Genomic DNA, 18,060 nt, shown 5'->3' with positions numbered 1-18,060 from the left:
CTAATAGTTAGTATCTTGCACACAACATATTTTCCCAATTGGACTCTGGGTTCAACTCCCACCTGCCGTGAGGTATGTCATAGCATGTTCAGACAGGGTGATTTATAAAGCTGTTTGTAGTTTTATAAGATTTTGTCAGCATATTATGGTGAATAAAATCACAGCGAAGCTCCTCTGAAGATATAATTTTACAGTGAGCTGCAGAAAAAAACTAAATGGACAGAATTGTGAATGTTTAAGAAGCAGCTTTTTTATTTTTCATTAAAGTTAGGATGTAGAATTTATAGCAGCAAATACAATCAGCAGCAATTTATAGTGACCTTGGAAAGTATCTCAGAATATATCCTGTTAAGAATATTCCTTTTATCATTCCCTTTCTTTTTCTTGTAGTTTAATAATTTACCCATCTGCACTGTTCTTTCACATATATTTCTCAACTCTTCAGCCTCGTAAGTTTGCTATTATGTTTCATCCTTAAAATATTTTGGCTCTTATACAACACCAAATAAACCAACAGCATGCTTTTTAGCCAGATGGAATGTGCCTCCTTTTATAACACAGGCTGAGAAAATGGAAAATGCTGCTCTGAAATTATTTTTGGATGTGCTACAGAAATGTTACTGTGAATCTTAAAATGCCTCAGTGATGAGCCAACAATTTTTGAAGTGCTTTGAAAAATAGTGTAAAATACTTGTATGACATGTCACCCTTGTAGACATTAGTTTTACTGACTAACAGTGGTTCATAGGATATTTAGAATAATTGGGCATTGTTCCTCTAGCTACTCAGTGAGTTCATCCAGTAAGTAACTAAACCCTTTGTATCAGAAAACACACATGTTCAATTTTGGTGCATGATGAGCTGGCAAATTTCAGCAAAGGGAGACAGAGTGGAACTGTCACTATTCTTGGCGCTTACTGGTACGCGAGTTGGTCCTGATTGCTTTTCACAGGTTCTCTTCTCTCAATTCTAGAACTGTGTGTGCACAAAGTCAATATAGAATATGATTACTTCTCGGGCTAAGTACCCTGTTAACCTTTACCATCAAAGTTCTTGTGTAACTAGAAGTCGGTAAAAGGTGAATCTCTTCAGGAGAGGAAGCAAAAAACTATTGGTGAAGAATATCAGCATAACTGTACCCCAAAGTTAGGCATATTGCTAAACAGAGGAAAAGTTGGTACAACCTCTGATCATAAAAACTGAAAAATTCAACAATACTTAGTTTCTGTATTTTTAGTGCTTAAATAATTCTCATTTTCTCATCTTAATAACTGGCTTGAAAATATTCCAACCAATCATTTCCAATGTTGGTTAAATATCCAGAGAGGAAAAAAAGTGCAGGGATTGTGGGGAAAAGTCAGGTGACTTGGACTCAGTCAGATGTAAGTACAGAGAGCCAGTACTACCATGGTGGGTCGAAAGACCTCCTTTTGTACTCCAACTATTCCATGACTGTATGATATATTTCAGGCAAAGGTATCTGAAGCTTCTTATTAATATGATTCAGCTGTGATTTCCCGAATAGACAGTTGCCTTAGCCAGACTTTTCTCAGTAAGTAAGCAGCACTGCTGCTGGGAACAGAAATGGAACCAGACCTGCACCAACGCCTGGCATCTGACCTGGAGGCGCCAGGTACAATTTACCTGTTGCAGCCAATTGGCACTCACCAGGACCACCATCAATCTGAAGAGGCAGCCTTCTCCGAGAGCTTCTGGTACAATCAGAAGGCCAGCAGCTCAGCACCATTTCTGCTAACAAACAAAGGCATCATGTTGCTTTCATATTGAGTCACCCTTGAAGACAAGTTTTTTGTCATGTACCATTCCCTGACTAGCAGACGGACCCTTGCCACTGTGAAAGGTCTACTCTCAGAAGCCCTTGGTAGGTCATGAAGCAGCCACTTTGGCAACATACCGGGAAACTACCAGTGTTTATCTGGTGGACTTTCCACATGACAGCAGAGCCTCCAGTCAGTGTTTTACTATGATTTTGCTACCACTTACATCTCTCCAGCCACCTCAACTTACACCTCCAGAGGACAGCTAACATCTAGGCTATTGGATCCTCCTTTGTAGAAGCAGAAGGTGACTGCTGAAGATGGACACTTAAGCAGCTGCAAAGGGTGGTTCATCATTAACTCAGTTAATTGTTAAACATGGATGTAATTCAGTTGCTTCATAAATTTGCACATTTTCCTGAATTTGATTTTGAATGAACTACAAGGATAATAAGGCTGTACTGATCATAGGAAATAGGAGCAAGAGTAGGCCATTCAGCCCTTTGAATGTTCTCCATCATACAATAAGGTCACAAATAATCTAGTCCATGGCCTTAACTTCCCTTTCTTCGTAACGCTTGACTCCCTTGCCAATCAAAACTCTGTCTAATTCACAATTAAATAGGTTCAAAGGCCCAAATTCCATTTCTGACTGGGGGAGAGAATCCTAAATACTAATAACCAGAAGAAACCTGTCTTAAGTTGAAAGCTCTATATTGTGAAACTGTGCCTTCAGCTCTGGCTTGCTCCATAAGTGGAAACATACTCTGAAATCAACTCTAATAAAAAGCTTAAAATGTTTTGTTTCAATAAAATCACCTTTCATTCTTCCAACCTCATTGAATATAAGTTCAACCTGTTAAACCTTTCTTCATAACAATGCCTTCATCTCGGAGTTCAGTCTCATGAAGCTTCTATGAACAGCCTCCAATGGAAGGATATCCCTCCTTAAATTAGGACATGAAATTGTATAGTAGGTATGGTCTCACCAATGTCTTGTGCAATTGTAGGAAGCTTTCTCAACTTTTATACTTCAACCCTTGCTATAAAGGCCTTTCTAATTGCTCACTGCATACTACATACTTCATGATTGATGAGCAAATAACACCCAAATCCTCCTCTACAACAATATTCTTTCATCTCACTCAATGTGTGTAATATCCTGCTTTTCCAACTTCCCCACTAAAGTAAATAACTTCACATTTTCCTAAACTTATATCCCTTTGAGGACTCTATATATATGCTCCCAACTTGTTTCCGCCTATGTTTGCATCATCAGGATATTTGACTGTAGTATACCTTGTCCTTTCATCTACCTCATTAATGTCCTCTCATGAACTTGGGGTTATAATATTATATACCTTATTGATAAAGCTAATCGTCTTTACAAAGGTCACAAGGAAGCCTGCTGAAGTTACATATATTCTCAGATTTAAAAACAGAAAATCAGACAGAGCTATCTTAACAGAAGACCACAAAATGCCATGATTATCCATTAAGCCCACATTGGGGAGAGGAGTGTGGGTCAAACATTTCTGTAATATTGAACAAGAGATTGGAGGGATACCACAAGGAATTCCCAGTACCAATCTCCTCCTCTCTTGCACCATCACCCCTTTGCCATTCAGCATCATGCCTTCTGTCCTGTTTTCCTTGACCTTTACCTCTTGTCCTTTTCCCTCCATCTCATCTTTCCTTGCCCACATGCTTGGAAGGTAATGATTCATCAAAATTAATCTGGAGAGCTACATCTGTATACACTACATTAACTGGGCATGATGTGCCTCAGGAGAGTCAGGACTGATGAAATAGCATCCTTAATGGTTGAGTACAGAACAGGCTTCAGTGGAAACAGAGATTCAGTACAAGTTGGAAAACCACTACTTGACTGAACCTAGTGATTGAGCAGCTGATAGGATTACAAGTATTGTTTTGAATAGTGTTCCCATCCATGTGCATTTAATGATTTGAATTTGTGACTACGGCTGCACATAACTTCAAGCAGACATTTTTGCAATGGCCATGTATGCACTTTGACACCAAAGTGGACAGGTTAATACCTTAAAATGTGTTGCTGGAAAAGCGCAGCAGGTCAGGCAGCATCAAAGGAGAAGGAGAATCGACGTTTTGGACATAAGCCCTTCTTCAGGAATGAGGAGGGTGTGCCAAGCAGGCTAAGGTAAAAGGTTAATACTTTAAGTTTGATTCTGGCATCAATATGAATTTATGCACAAACATTTCCAGCAATAGTTGGATATCACATTTCTGGTAGACCAGAAATTGTTGGTGCTCAAAGAGTTTCTCAAAGATACACTGGTGGCTAATGCTCTGTATGATGCATGTATTAAAATGCATCACAGTCAAGTTATTTGTTGGAATTTTCTGAATGTACATGACAAATCATTCAAAAATACATTACTGCATTGAAGTTCCAATCTAGATTAAGTACCTAAATCCTGGAGCAAGACCTTAAAGGTGCCGTTATGCTTGATTCATATTGATTTTGTTCAGTGACTAGTTATTAATTTTTGTGAATTCCACTTCAACTTACAAATAATCTTCATTTTACCAGTATCATTTACTTCTTTCGCTATTATGAAAGGCTTATCTAAACTGGTCATTAAAACTATTTTTTTATAAAACTTTATGGACAAAAAAACTTTGTTTTATTTGCTCTTTGGATATGAATATTGTTGGCATATTCAACCTTTTCTGTTCAGCCCCAGTTGCTATTGAGAATGTGATGGTGAACCTTGAATCCCTGCAGTCCATCGAGCGTAGGTACACCCACAATGTTTTTACAAAGAACGTTCTAGCTTTTGACCTAGCAACAGTGCAAGACTAGTTATATAGGTCCAAGTCAGGATGGTGTGTGACTAGAAGGGGAACTTGCAAGCGAGGTATTCTCATGTAGTTGATGTGATTATCCTTCCAGATGGTAGAGCTTGCAGATTTGGAAGGTGCTATTAACGAACTTCAAATGTTGTAGTGCAACTTGTAAATGGCTTAGCACTGGTTAAAGAAAAGATTGAATGTTTCAGTGGGTAGATAGTGTATGATCCTGTGGAATGCTTTGTCCCACATACTGTTGACCTTCTGAAAGTTGTTGGACCTGCATTCATCCAGGTAAGTGGAGCATTCCATCATACTCCTGACTTCTGCCTTTAGATGGAAGACAGAATCTTTTGAGACAGGAAAGGAGTTCCTTTCTGTAGAAATTACAGCCTTTGGTCTGCTTTTGTACCCACAGTATTTATTTGACTGGTCAAGTTAGGTTTTAATCAATGGCAATGTTCAGGATGTTTGTAACCTTCAGGATGTTAGTTACTAGGAGAAAGCGAGGACTGCAGGAGCTGGAGACTCAATGTCAAAAAGTGTGGTGCTGGAAAAGCACAGTAGGTCAGACAGCATCTGAAGAGCAAAAGAGTTGATATTTCTGGCATAAGCCCTTCATCAGAAATGTGGAAGAGGAAGGGGGCTGAGAGATAAGTAGGCTAAGTGAGGGTAGGGCTGGGGGAAGGTAGATGGGGGGGTACATGTGATAGGTCGGTGGGAGGGTGAGTGGATAGATGGGAAGAAAGATGGACAGGTAGGGCATGTCAAGAAGGCGGTGCCAAGTTAGAGGGTTGGATTTGGGATGAGGTGGGGGGAGGGGAGATTTGGAAACTAGTGAAGTCGATGTTGATGCCATGTGCTTGAAGAGTCCCAAGACAGAAGATGAAGGCGTTCTTCCTCCACTAGTGGGGCGGCTTTGATTTGGTAGTGGAGGAAGCCCAGGACTTTTATGTCCTTGGAGAGTGGGAGTGGGAGTTAAGTTGGACGGTCGCAGGGCAGTGGGGTTGTTTTGTGTGTGTATCCCAGAGATTTTCCCTAAAACGCCTTCCCAGCAGCCCTACCCCCCACGACTTATATCTGAGCACTCTTCCCCCTGAACTTTTCTGATGAAGGGCTTATGCCCAAAATGTCGACTGTCCTACTCTTTGAATGCTGCCTGATCTGCTGTGCTTTTCCAGCATCACACTTTTCGACTCAGGATGTTAGTAACCTCAATAATCCAAAATGCTAGTATTTTGATAAATTTTCTTTATTGCTCAAAATGACAAAATTACAAATTTGAAAACTTTTTTTGGAAAATTTTCAAGAAAATCACACAATTGAAAACATTTCAAAAGTTTTTCATTGACACTTTACCAGAATAATTATATTTACAGTTATATACATGCTTTTTACTGATTCAAGATACACGAAGTGGAAACAGAAATAACCAAAGTCCAAACAGGGACAAATAGTGACTTTTCAAATATTTTGCTTGGAACACTTGGGCATAAGTGTGTTTGGAATGGTGCTTGGACATTGCCTTGTTTTTTTATTAGTTAGTCTAAACAGACAATACGTTGAAGAGGTTTAATATGGAATCGAGAAAAGATAGTCATGACACTACATTCAGATTATCAAATAGTTGCTTATTTGATGGTTGCATAGCTTTGTATCAATATTTGCACTAGAAAATGGTTGTAATGATCATTATGGCCTGGCACAGGGACACTTTCTATTAAGAGCTATTGGGGTGAGATTAGACACTGTTCATTTTCCATAGGCTAAAACAAATTGTTCTTCTCAGTGAAGAGAAATTGCTAATGGTGAAACAGCCTTATGTTTAATAATATTTTAGGCTCCTTTAATTTTAGTCTTCCAATTTCTGTGCTAACTATAACTAAGATGATCAGAAGCTGATTTACACCCAGGTCTTCCACTAATACCAGTCTTCAGTGGCTACCAAAATCTAAAACAAAGAATTGCTGGAGAAACTCAGCAGGTCTGGAAGCATCTGTGGAGAGCACATATACAACCATTTCCTATCTGATATCAATTCTGAAGAAGAGTTACTGGACCTGAAATGTTAACTCTGTTTTCTCTCCACAGATGCTGCCAGCTGTGCTGGATTTCTCCAGCAATTTCTATTTCTGTTTTAGATTTCCAGCATCCACAGTTCTTTGTTTTTAGTCTTCTGTGGCTATTTAGTAACATCAGAGAGAAAACAAGAGACAGCTTTCCTCCAATTTTGCCTCCTTTCCAGGTTGAAATTGCTTGATAAATGTTCGTTATTTGTCCACAAGTGAATAATCTGGGACTAGAAGTTCAAACCATGGGCAAATTAAACTTGCAGACCAGCCCAACATTCCTGTAGTGCTCATTTGGATTCCAAGATTTTCCCTTTTACCTTCTGTTACTTTTGTTATTTTTAATTCCATCTTTTTGGGTTCGATTCAGCTCATACCAGGATACAGCCTCAGAAGCATTGCTGGTTTGCTAATACCATAACCAATCCTCCTTATAGCAGTAGTAACTCTTAAACAAGCACCGTGCAAGTTGATAAGGATAGGATTTGGGTTAAAAGGGTTTTTTCCCTCTTCTTCAACTCAGGGAATTTAATGAGAAGTGTCACATCTCTATTATGACCCAGTTAAACAGCTTGACATTCTAAATTGGGACTCCTTCATTCTGTTTGGCCACTAAAAGAAAAATATTAACAAGATAGCTATGTGGAAGGCTAGGACAACACGACATAAGGGTATAAAAGAACATGGACCTAGAAACGGTTATTCAATGGCACTAGACCTGAGTTAGAAAAGTATTTCGGCTACAGGGTTGAATTAATTAATGTAGTTTCAAAGTGGGCTGCAAGAAACAATAATGAAAAATAGAAGTCAAATCTGAAGCAGAAATACATGGGCACTTATAGTTATTATATATGTAGTTTCTATATTTAGTTCTATTCTATTCATTTGTTAAAGGCTTCCTAAAGTATTTCATTGGCAATTTATTTAGCAATAACATTTAGTTAATTACTATTTTTGGAGGATGCCAAAATAAAGGCTAGATATCACTTTCTTCACCTGTGAAACATCAAGAACAGTAGACAGTCACTGGGCACCTCCAATATCTACTAAAGCAGTTTGCGTATTTCTCATGCTTTCATATAGTGGTAATGGGCATTTTTAAATCAATTTCCACCAGTTGTTGTGTTTACCAAAAAATCATAATGAGGAAAAGGTTTAGAAAAAGGAGATGGTTTCTGATCAGACCTGAACAGTAGAGCAAAGTTACATCAAAATCAATCTAATTACTTTAAATGATAGACATACACTTTAAAGTAGAAGCCATCCAAGACAGAAATTTCCAATCATTGTCATACTTAGGAAAGAAATGTATATATAAAATGTTTTTTTTTTGTGTGTTTTACAGTATGTTATGCATTCATTATTGCACTGCTTTAAAGGTTGGTAAACACATTATTTCTAAACCACAATTAAAACTTGGTCTTAGCCCAGGATTTCCACCGTTGAACTGGCTGATCAGTTGTTTGTTCTGCAGCTTCACTAATCTGTGGTGGTTTATACAGCAAAGAAGCTGCAACAAGTGCAATAATCGAGATCATTTTGGCACATGTGCCTAGAAACAGAACATGCAGATTTAAATTATATTGACATAGAATCTTCCAGCACAAAAAAAGGCTATTGTGCCAGTTCTATAAAGCATTTGTTCTATTAGAAATGTAAATTTTGTTTTAGGTATGTATGAAACATCATTTTGAAATAGACCAGGGAATCTGTTTCAACCATCCTCTCAGGCAGTATATTCTAGATTGCCAAAAATGTTATCTCCCACACTCTTGCCAATTATCTCAAATCAGCCTTCTCTAGCCATCGTGCAAGTGGAAATATTTTCTCGACCCACTCGACCCAACCCCTTCAAAACTTTGCAGATTCTGCAGTGTTAGCTATGGCTCAGTTGGTGGCACATTTGACTCTCAGTTAGAAGGCTGTAGATACAAGTCTTACCCCAGAGGCTGAAACACAAAATGTTAGGCCGACATTCAAGTGCAGCACACAAGGAAGCGTCGTATTGTAGAAGGTACCATGTTTCAAATGCGAATTAAAACTGAGGCCACTTCTACAGTTTCAGATGGATGTAAATGATCCCATGGCACAACATCATAGATGAGTCAAGAAACCACCCCTGTGCCCTCAACAATACTTAACTCCCAACCAACATCACAAAAATAAATTACAATTTGTCTGCCAGTATTTCTGACTAGCTAAATTAATCAAACCTAACTTGTACAATGATTATACAGACATTGAAATGTAACAATATGGGACATAATCATTTTCATCTCAGACAAGAAGAGAAAATAATTAGAAGCACACTTAGTAAATAAGGGTTAATTTCATCTGAAACATATTCCACTGTATGCAAGATTGTGCCTTTTATACCAATGCAAATGTATTTTGTCATTCAGATGCACCATATAAAAGCTGTGGGTATGAATGTTAACTTGTGTGCTGCTCATATACTTATTTTGCAGTAAATAAAACATTATAGTTTGGATTGACCATAGACTGCTGTGACCAGGAACATTTCATCATTTAATACAACTGAAATTATCATACCACTAAATTCACTGTAACAAATCCAGCTGCTCTAGTAGCTGAATTATATTGGAAGCCTCCTCATATTATGCTAGCACTTTAATTCAATGAGACATTAAGAAATGTGTTTGCTTATTCAAGTTTTGAATTGATTTGCATATGTTCATATTCTCCTCAATGAAACAGAATGGAAAGCTTACCAATGGCTGTAATCAAACTGGCCATTTTTGGGTTATCATATGTCCAGCATGCACCTTTAACACCACACGCATCGATATTCCACAGGACGCAAGATAGATCAATCACTGTACCAAATAGAATTGGTCCTGGAATGGTGCCTATAAGTCAGTAAATGAAAAGTTAAAAGTCCAACATTAGGAGTTTTGGTTTTAGTGAAATAAATGAAAGTAAACAAAAACAACCTGTTTAGCTTATTAAAGGAACGAAGGTGAGAGGGTGGGTGAGAGGAGCTGAGGCCATGAAAAGATCAGCCATGAAGTATTAAATGGCGGAGCGGACTCGAAGGGCCAGATGGCCTACTCCTGCTCCTGGTTCTTAATTTCTTATTAAGCTAGTAACATTTGCTCTTATTTCTATACAAGTTGTCCAAAATAAGGCTCTTGTGGTACAGTGGTAATGTCCCTACCTCTTGGCCAGGATGCCTGGATTCAAATTTCACTTGCTCCAGAGTTGTGTCATTGCATTTTGGAATAGATTGATTAGAAAACATCGATAGATTTTCTGAACAACTCAGCCCAACTTTGTCCGTATCAGATGCCCACTAATGTGGACATCTGGCCGTTTTCTAACCCAGACACTGAAGTCTTTTGCAGCAACTTTACAACTATCCTGGCTAATATACTAAGTGTATCCCTGTCCATATATCGAGCCTTGGATCTATGTAATCAAAATAGAAGAACTGCTGACTATCTTAACTCACTATGCTATTGGGTAGTTATCTATAATTTTACTATCAGCGCTACGTCCGAGCTAGCTGCAATGTAATTACTTTGCACGTCTTATTCTTTAGTTATAGGAATATTGCTGAACAGTTAATTCTATTTTCTGCTGAAATTGACATTTTTATTCTAATACACTATACTGTATACACCCTCTATCATGGGTTTGTGTTTAAGAAAGGGTTATTAGTGGTTTTTGCCAGAAACAACTATTCAGTAACAATGTACATTTTTCATATTTAATTTAAAATTATCTTTAAGCTTTAATTTGGTAGTAAAAATAAATCATCTAAGACTTGCTTCCCCTCCAAAATGAATGTTCAGTTACACGCTAAAAGAAAAGGAAGTGGACTTGCTTTAGATTTATTGATAAAGTATATTAGAAGTCAAAAAAGTAAAAGAATGAGACAGAAATGAAAGAAAATAGGAAACAGAAAATGGGGGAAGGCAAATAAATTAATGCTTTAACTTTTAATGTTTTAAAAATGTATCTTAACAGAATATGATTAATATTACCTAAATTATGATTAATATAATCTCAACTTCTAAAAATTTTCATTGTTACACTGTTGGTGTCTGTTTTGATTACACAGTGTATAATTGGAAACTTCTTTAATAAGTGGTAATCAGAGTCTGGATTTCTTCCATACATAGTGGATGTCGAAGAACTGAAAAGGATGTTTTTGTTTTAAAATGGACTCTGATCAATGAGCTGTAATACTTCTTCAAATGTTTTGTCTGCTCACTCACTCTTCCTTCCCACTCTATTCTTCCATATTTTTGTTGTTTACTTCAATCACTGAGCACTCCCATAATCAGTCCTTCACTTTTTTGTCAGAACAATGAATCTCAGATTTAGAATGACTTATCTTCCAACTGTGTAACATTTTCCATTTCTGATGCCAGCTACTCTGATTGCCAAAATGTGATTGCTGGTACTGAACTCTGGCCAATTTTGTTAATATTCACTGTAAACTAAGTTAAGTCCGCCAATGCATACTGTGAAGATTTCTTGGCCTAATTTTTCACAGAGTTCCAGAGACTCCAACGACTTTTAAAAATGTTGAGCAAGACTCAGAGCAGCAAGTCCCACCCCCATATGACTTAGACATGAGGGAAACCTGAACTCAGGCTGTACTACTGATACTCAGGATCAAGTTCAAAGTACTCAATATTCAGGTTCTCTCCTTAGTCTAGTCTCCAGTGTAGCCATCCGGAGGTCAGTGAATTTGTTTCCAGTTTCGAACCATGTCCTGAACTTTTATTTATTAATTAATTCATTGGGTATGGGTGTCACTGGCTGGCTGGTAGTTATTGCCTATCCCTAATTGCCCTTGAGAATATCACAAGTTGTAAGAAGGGAGTCAACTCTTGCTCCAAGGTAACAGTTCCTATTACTAAGCCATGTAACAGACAACCTAAAATGACGCTTTTTATCCTCTCTTTCTCTCTCTCTGGGTTCCATCTCCACTTATCCACTCATTCCTTTTTCACTTCTCCTTCTCCATCAGAAGAAGTACCAATTCTCCTGGATACTATCAGTTCTGAAGATGGGTCACTGGACTCAAAATATTAATTCTGTTTTCTCCCCACAGATATGGCCAGACCTCCTGGGTTTCTCTCACAATTTCTGATTTTGAGCTTGAAACTGAGTCCCTGCTGCTTTATGATGGATTCCACTTGAACAACAGTCTCAGTCCAACACAAATCCAGGGCACTTCTTAGACATTGTATCAGGTGCTTAGTTCCTCTTGAATGCCTGAATGCCATTCTATGTGGGAACCTGTGTGATATTCCTTCATTTGCAAGTGGGATTTTCATTCAGTGTGATCTGATCCTGATGCTTGTCTTGATGAAAAGTTATTTTAATCTAAAACTCAATTGCATTCTGCATATGCTGCCCGATCTGCTGAATGAGTCAAGCATTTCTTGTTTTTATTTCAGATTTCCAGCATTTGCAGTATTATATTTTACATCTTATTTGGTTGTTCATTTAGAATACCAACAGTTTCATAGAACATTACAGCGCAGTACAGGCCCTCATTGTTGCTCCAACCTGTGGAACTAATCTGAAGCCCATCTAACCTACACTATTTCATTTTTCATCCATATGTTTATCCAAAGATCATTTAAATGCCCTTAAAATTGGCAAGTCAACTACAGTTGCAGGCAGGGCATTCCACGCTCCTACTATTCTCTTAGTAAAGAAACTACTTCTGCCATCTGTAATTTTAGTTTCTTACCTAGGATCCTTATAAACAGCCATTGAATGCCCAATGAAAACGAGCGTTGGTTATCAGGAACAGACCTGTAAGTAAATCTTTTTAGAATTCTAGGTAAAATTATGAAACCTAAATAATAATATGAAAACAAAAAGAAAGATTTAGTAAGGAATATTTATTATCATTTCATATCGAATATTCCATGTTAAAGATCATTCTTCCCAGCTCAGGTAGAAGGTGAGCACCCTTTCACTGACTGATCGGAAGAATATGAAAGCATTGGTTAATTTGTTATCTTATCTTTTTATAACAGTATAGTGAAAGTTAAAAATTTACTGAGTGGTAAATTGCAACGCTGAAACTATGTCAGTGTTCTGTGGTGCACTCAGAGCAATGTTATGGATATGGAGTAGGAGCAGCTTTAAGAAATTCCAGCCATACATTCAGTATTTTGCACATCTGATGCACATTTTGGATTCCACTAGGGCTACTTAGCACCGAACGTTATCAAAGCCTTGGTTCAAACATGGGCAATTGAGCTGAGCTCAAGAGGTGAGGTGACTGGATAAGAAGGTACCACTGAAGACTCCATCTGAAATTCACCTTCATACTAAGAAAACCCTGAAAGCACCAATTGATGGAGTTCAGTGAAATGAATGCAGCAGCCCAATCAAATTGACCAGAACGGGTAGTATATGCGTTTTTCAGGTAGTCAGCCTAGTTTGAGGAAACATTAATTTAATTTGTATAAGAGTTGTTTTCTTTAACTTGTGAGTGTCTTAAGTTTGAACCACAGTCCTTTGTTTGTTTGACACGATATTTGCACTTATTTTAGGAGAAATATACCGGTCAAAGTGAATGCATCAGAAGGTAACACAATCATTAGGGAGGAGTGGTCTGGTCGGCTGTGAAGTCATAAAGAAGCCATTTTCAGTGGAGAGCACACCAAGGGATGGATGCTTGCATGCTGGTCTTGAGAGTATATCTGCAGTGATTAGCAAACCTCAGCAAAGCAATCCAATTAGATCACTTGTTATGTGCCCTTGTGTGCTCTGAAAGTCCAGGTAAGGAAGGAGGCTCAACATCACATACTGATAGCTAAATTTGTCAAATTCAGCACGGATTCGTTGTCAATGTAGCCTGGAAGGCTCCTCTCTTGGGTAGAGAAGATGGATGTCAATTTTGACCAAAGAAAAACAGAATTTTAAAATGAATGACTACTGGGAGATAACCAAAGCTCTATATAGATGGCATAGAATTCTCTCCCCTTTGTAGTCTGACCCTCTTGCATTAAAGGTTAATTTTACCACAGCCCTTCTGATTACTTTAGTACCTGCCTATTAGCAATAAATGATTTATATTTTCCCAAACACATTTGCTCTTTGACAGTTCTTGGTCCCTTACCACACATAAAATACACTTCTAAACTTATGGTCCTTAGGTTCAAAGTGTTTGAGTTCACATTTGTTCACATTGAACTCAATTTGAACTTGAGAACCACATTTTAGCAACAAGTCTGGTAAATAGGGTTGTGTAAATAGGGTTCATTAAATCAAGTTTCACATTTTTAAAGGAGAGTAATGTTAACAGTTAGATTTCTATCTTTGTCCTGTTAATTAGACATCACAAGTATTAGATCCAGGAGCAGGCAAACCTAAAGATCCAAATCCAGAGATGTGCAGGTCAGGTGAATTGCCCATGCTCAATTGCCCATAGTGTTAGGTGCGTTAGTCAGGGGTAAATATATGGTAGGGGAATGGGTCTGTGTGGGTTACTCTTTCAAGGGTAGGCGTGGACTTGTTGGGCCAAAGGGCCTGTTTCCATACTGTATGGAGCCTAATCTAAAAATGTGTTGTCAGCCTGGTGAAGCTACAAAACAGGACCTACCTGTGTGCCAAACATCATAATCAGCAAGTGACAAACTGGGCTAAGGGATTCTATAATCAACGCATCAGTTCATAACTCTGCAGTCCTGTCACATCCAGTCATAAATGGTAGTACACAATTAAACAACTCATTGGAGGAGGCTCCACAAAGATTCCAATTCTCAGTGCTGGGGGAGCCCTGCTCATCAATGCAAAAGACAAGGCTGAAGCCTTTGCAAGAATCTTCAATCAGAAGTGCTGAGTGTATGATTCATCTTGGCCTCCTCCAGAGGACCCCAGCATCACAGGTGCTGGTGTTCAGCCAATTCGATTCACTCCATGTGAAATGAAGAAACATCTGGAGGCACTGGATACTGCAAAGGGTGTGGGCCCTGACAACATTCAAGCAATAGAACTGAATAAGGGTGTTCCAGAACATGCTGCTTGTTCCAGTGAAGCTAAAATTTGGAAAATTGTCCAAAAGCTAGGACAAATCCAACCCCGCGAATTATTGCCCCATCAGTCTACTTTCAATCATCGGTAAAGTGATGGAAGGTGCTATCTAGTTGCACTTGCTTAGCAATAGCTGTTCACTGATGTTCAGTTCAGATACTGCCAGGGCCACTCTGCTGACCTCATTATTAGCCTTTGTTGAAACATGGACAGAACAGCTGAATTCAAGAGGTGAAATGAGAATGACTGCCGAGACATCAGAGCAAAGCTGGATTCAATGGGAATCAGGGGATAAAACTCTCTGGCAGTTGGAGTCATGCATGGCAAAAAGGAAGATGATTGTGGTTGTTAAAGGTCAGTCACCTCCAGGACATCTCTGCAGGAGTTCCTCAGGGTAATAATCTTGGCCCGATGACCTCCAGTTGCTCCATCAAAAGGTTAGAATTGAGAATGTTTGCTGATGATTGCACAATGGTCAGCACCATTCATGACTCCTCATATGCTAAAATAGTCCATGTCAAAATGCAGCAAGACCTGGACAATATTCAGGTTGAGCTGACAAGTAGCAAGTAACATTTGTGCTACAAAAATCCCAGGCAATGACCATCTCCAATAAAAGAGAATTTTGCCATCTCTTCTTGGCATTCAATAGCCATTACAATGACTGAATCAACATCCTGAGGGTGGGTTACCACTGAGCATGATCTGAACTGGACTAGCCATATAAGTACTGAAGCTACAAGAGCAGGTCAGAGGGTAGGAATACTACAATGAGTAACTCACCTCCTGATCCCCAAAGAGCTATCTGCCAGCGACAAGACACAAGTCAGGATCAAGATAGCATCCACCCCACTAGCGTGGCTGAGTACAGCTCCAACAACAATCAAGAAGTTTGATGCCATCCAAGACAAAGCAGCCCACTTGATTGGCACCGCATTCACAAACATCCACTCCATCCATCCACTCCATCCACCACTGATGTTCAGAAACAGCATGGTACTATCTATACAATGCACTACAAAAATTCACCAAGGCTCCTTAAATAGTATTTTTCAAACCCAGGACCACCAAATCTAGAAGTTCAAGGGCAGCAGATTCACGACAACGACATCACATGTAAATTCCCCTCCAAGCCACTCACCACCCTGACTTGGAAGAACATTGCCATTACTTCAGTGTGGCTGGGTCAAAATCCTGGAACTCCATCCTTAATAGCATTGTGGGCATTCACCAAACAGACTGCAGCTGTTCAAGAAGGCTCACCGCCAGTGATAGGGATGGACAATAATTGCTGGTCCATATTTCTATCGATAATCCCAGATCATTTAGAAATTGAATTGGTTTACCAGGAATGGAGACTCTTGAGCTACCCGACACTTATATTCTCATCTTATACAGTTACTGTCTCAGAACAATTCATTGATGAACTATTCTGAGATCCAACAAGCCAATTTGCCCAGAGCAAAACCAGAAGGAACAGAAAAGTCAGACTGTAATGAGCTCAGGTATTTTCAATGTCTTGAAGCAGATCTCAGAGTAAAATCACTGCTGCTCTCTCAGAAAGCAAAATAAAAAGCTACGAAGCTCAGAATGCATGAGTCATTTAGATAAATGGTTACTCCCAATGCCAACAAATTGAATTCTTACTTTCACCCCAAGCGCCGTGGTGCTTAGCTATTTGTTCACAATAATATCTGGCAGTTGCTGAAAGACTATTATCACGTGAAAGGCAAATCTGGCCTCTATTCAGTGCAGGGATTGGGGTGGGGATGTGGCAGGGCAGAAACTAACAACAGAACTACACGTGATCCCCAGGGATGGATCCACCATGCCATCAGGCATTTTAGTTGTAGATAGGTAGCTCAGTAAGAGGAGGTCCAGTTGGCACAATGTTGGAGCATTTCAATGGTCTCCTGCAAGCTACAGATGTTATCACTGAATTGTACAAAACTGTAGGGTCCCTCTCACTGTAATCAACTCGGAGACAAAAGTGATTGTCGGTGGAGAGCTTCCTTGTTTGTTTTCAATCACAGGACATGCAAGTAGGATGACATCAAGCAGAACACCAACCATTTCACAGTCTGGGCAGGTGTGGAGGGTACAGACTGAGAAATTTGGAGATGTGTAAGTAATTAGTAAGTAAGTAAGTAATTAGTGAGGACACACTGAATGTAAATTACAAATGTCATACATTAAAAGGCTTCATATTTTGGGCAAATATGTTCATGCAAAGTATCAAATAATAAACTATGTTCTTTTATGCACTACTGTATGTACAATTCAGATTAGGATAATCAAAAGGATAGAGATAAAATATCTAAATTATTTATTCCTCAAAAACATCTTATCATATCGTATGTCTCGAAGCTTGGCAAAAATAATTAGGTATGTCAAAATAGCTGTTGTTTTTTGGATATTGCATATACAGCATACCTGAGAACAGATGTTGTAATTGGTGTGCTGGTCATGAACGTGAAAAAGATAGCAAGCAGAAACAACCCCATAAACACAGGCAGCTTGCCACACGAAGAGCCACATTTTCCTTCTTGTGCAGCAAATGAATTTCCAACTTGTTGGATACATGAACAGTTCTGATAAATCTGTAATACAAAAGGGGAACATGATTAAAGTACCTGGAATTTTCATCAGAGCTGTTCCCATGTGGCTGCTCTGATTCTGACGGAGGTGTTGAGCAAAAATCTTTTGCAACACAACTCCCAATTAAGTCACATAGATAGAAGAGCAATTTGAACACTGTTGGCACTTTCTGGTTCATATCTCCGTATCACAATATTTTGTTGCATGTCTGATAGTTATATTTTCATATTGTTACTAAATACATTTCAGAAAGTGAGCCAATTGTATGACTAGGGATAAGACAACCTCATATATAAGTGGCAAGTTCCAAAATGTATTTCTGGTTTGGAATGAATTCTCAAGTTTGTCATATGGCATACCAATCTTCACAGCTTCAAAACATGTTGTTATTTTCGAAGTTAGGAAGAGAGATCCAACAACCTTCTCACTTTCAGTTAACCTCAGCACGAAGGACATATGTATGCTAAGTGCACTGTATTGGTTCAAGCAGGTGGCTCATTTTGTTTTCACAAAGGTAACTGGGATGGGCAACAAATGCTGGCCCTTCACTTCAACAGCACCCACATTTCATGAAAGCATGAAAAGAACTGCTCATTAAGTCCCTTGAAGAGCTTGTTTTTGGGCTGCGAACATATGGAAGATGACTTTCATGTCACTGATTGGGAAAAATAAACAGCTAAAGCCATGCAGGGAGCTATTAGGTGATGTTTCTGTTGAACTGAAAAATGTGTTGCTGGAAAAGCGCAGCAAGT

At 38.7% G+C, this 18,060-nt stretch overlaps 1 protein-coding gene across 1 annotated transcript in view; it reads right to left on the bottom strand.

Annotated features, from left to right (window-relative positions):
* Nucleotides 1-5,850: 5,850 nt before the first annotated feature.
* Nucleotides 5,851-18,060, bottom strand: part of LOC122559862 (solute carrier organic anion transporter family member 4C1-like) — a 175,808-nt gene continuing 163,598 nt past the window's right edge. The window contains exons 10-13 of the mRNA XM_043709986.2: nt 17,144-17,310; nt 12,414-12,478; nt 9,412-9,549; nt 5,851-8,231 (exon numbers count right to left, since the gene is read on the bottom strand). Coding sequence (XP_043565921.2) covers nt 8,089-8,231; nt 9,412-9,549; nt 12,414-12,478; nt 17,144-17,310 — 513 coding nt within the window. The 3' untranslated portion in view covers nt 5,851-8,088. The remainder of the gene's footprint in view (nt 8,232-9,411; nt 9,550-12,413; nt 12,479-17,143; nt 17,311-18,060) is intronic.

Source organism: Chiloscyllium plagiosum, unplaced genomic scaffold, assembly GCF_037043375.1.
Source record: "Chiloscyllium plagiosum isolate Xiang-an unplaced genomic scaffold, Cpla_swu_hap1 HiC_scaffold_2, whole genome shotgun sequence".
NCBI classification, from domain to species: Eukaryota; Metazoa; Chordata; class Chondrichthyes; order Orectolobiformes; family Hemiscylliidae; genus Chiloscyllium; species Chiloscyllium plagiosum.
This window is presented reverse-complemented; position numbering and strand designations above follow the sequence as displayed.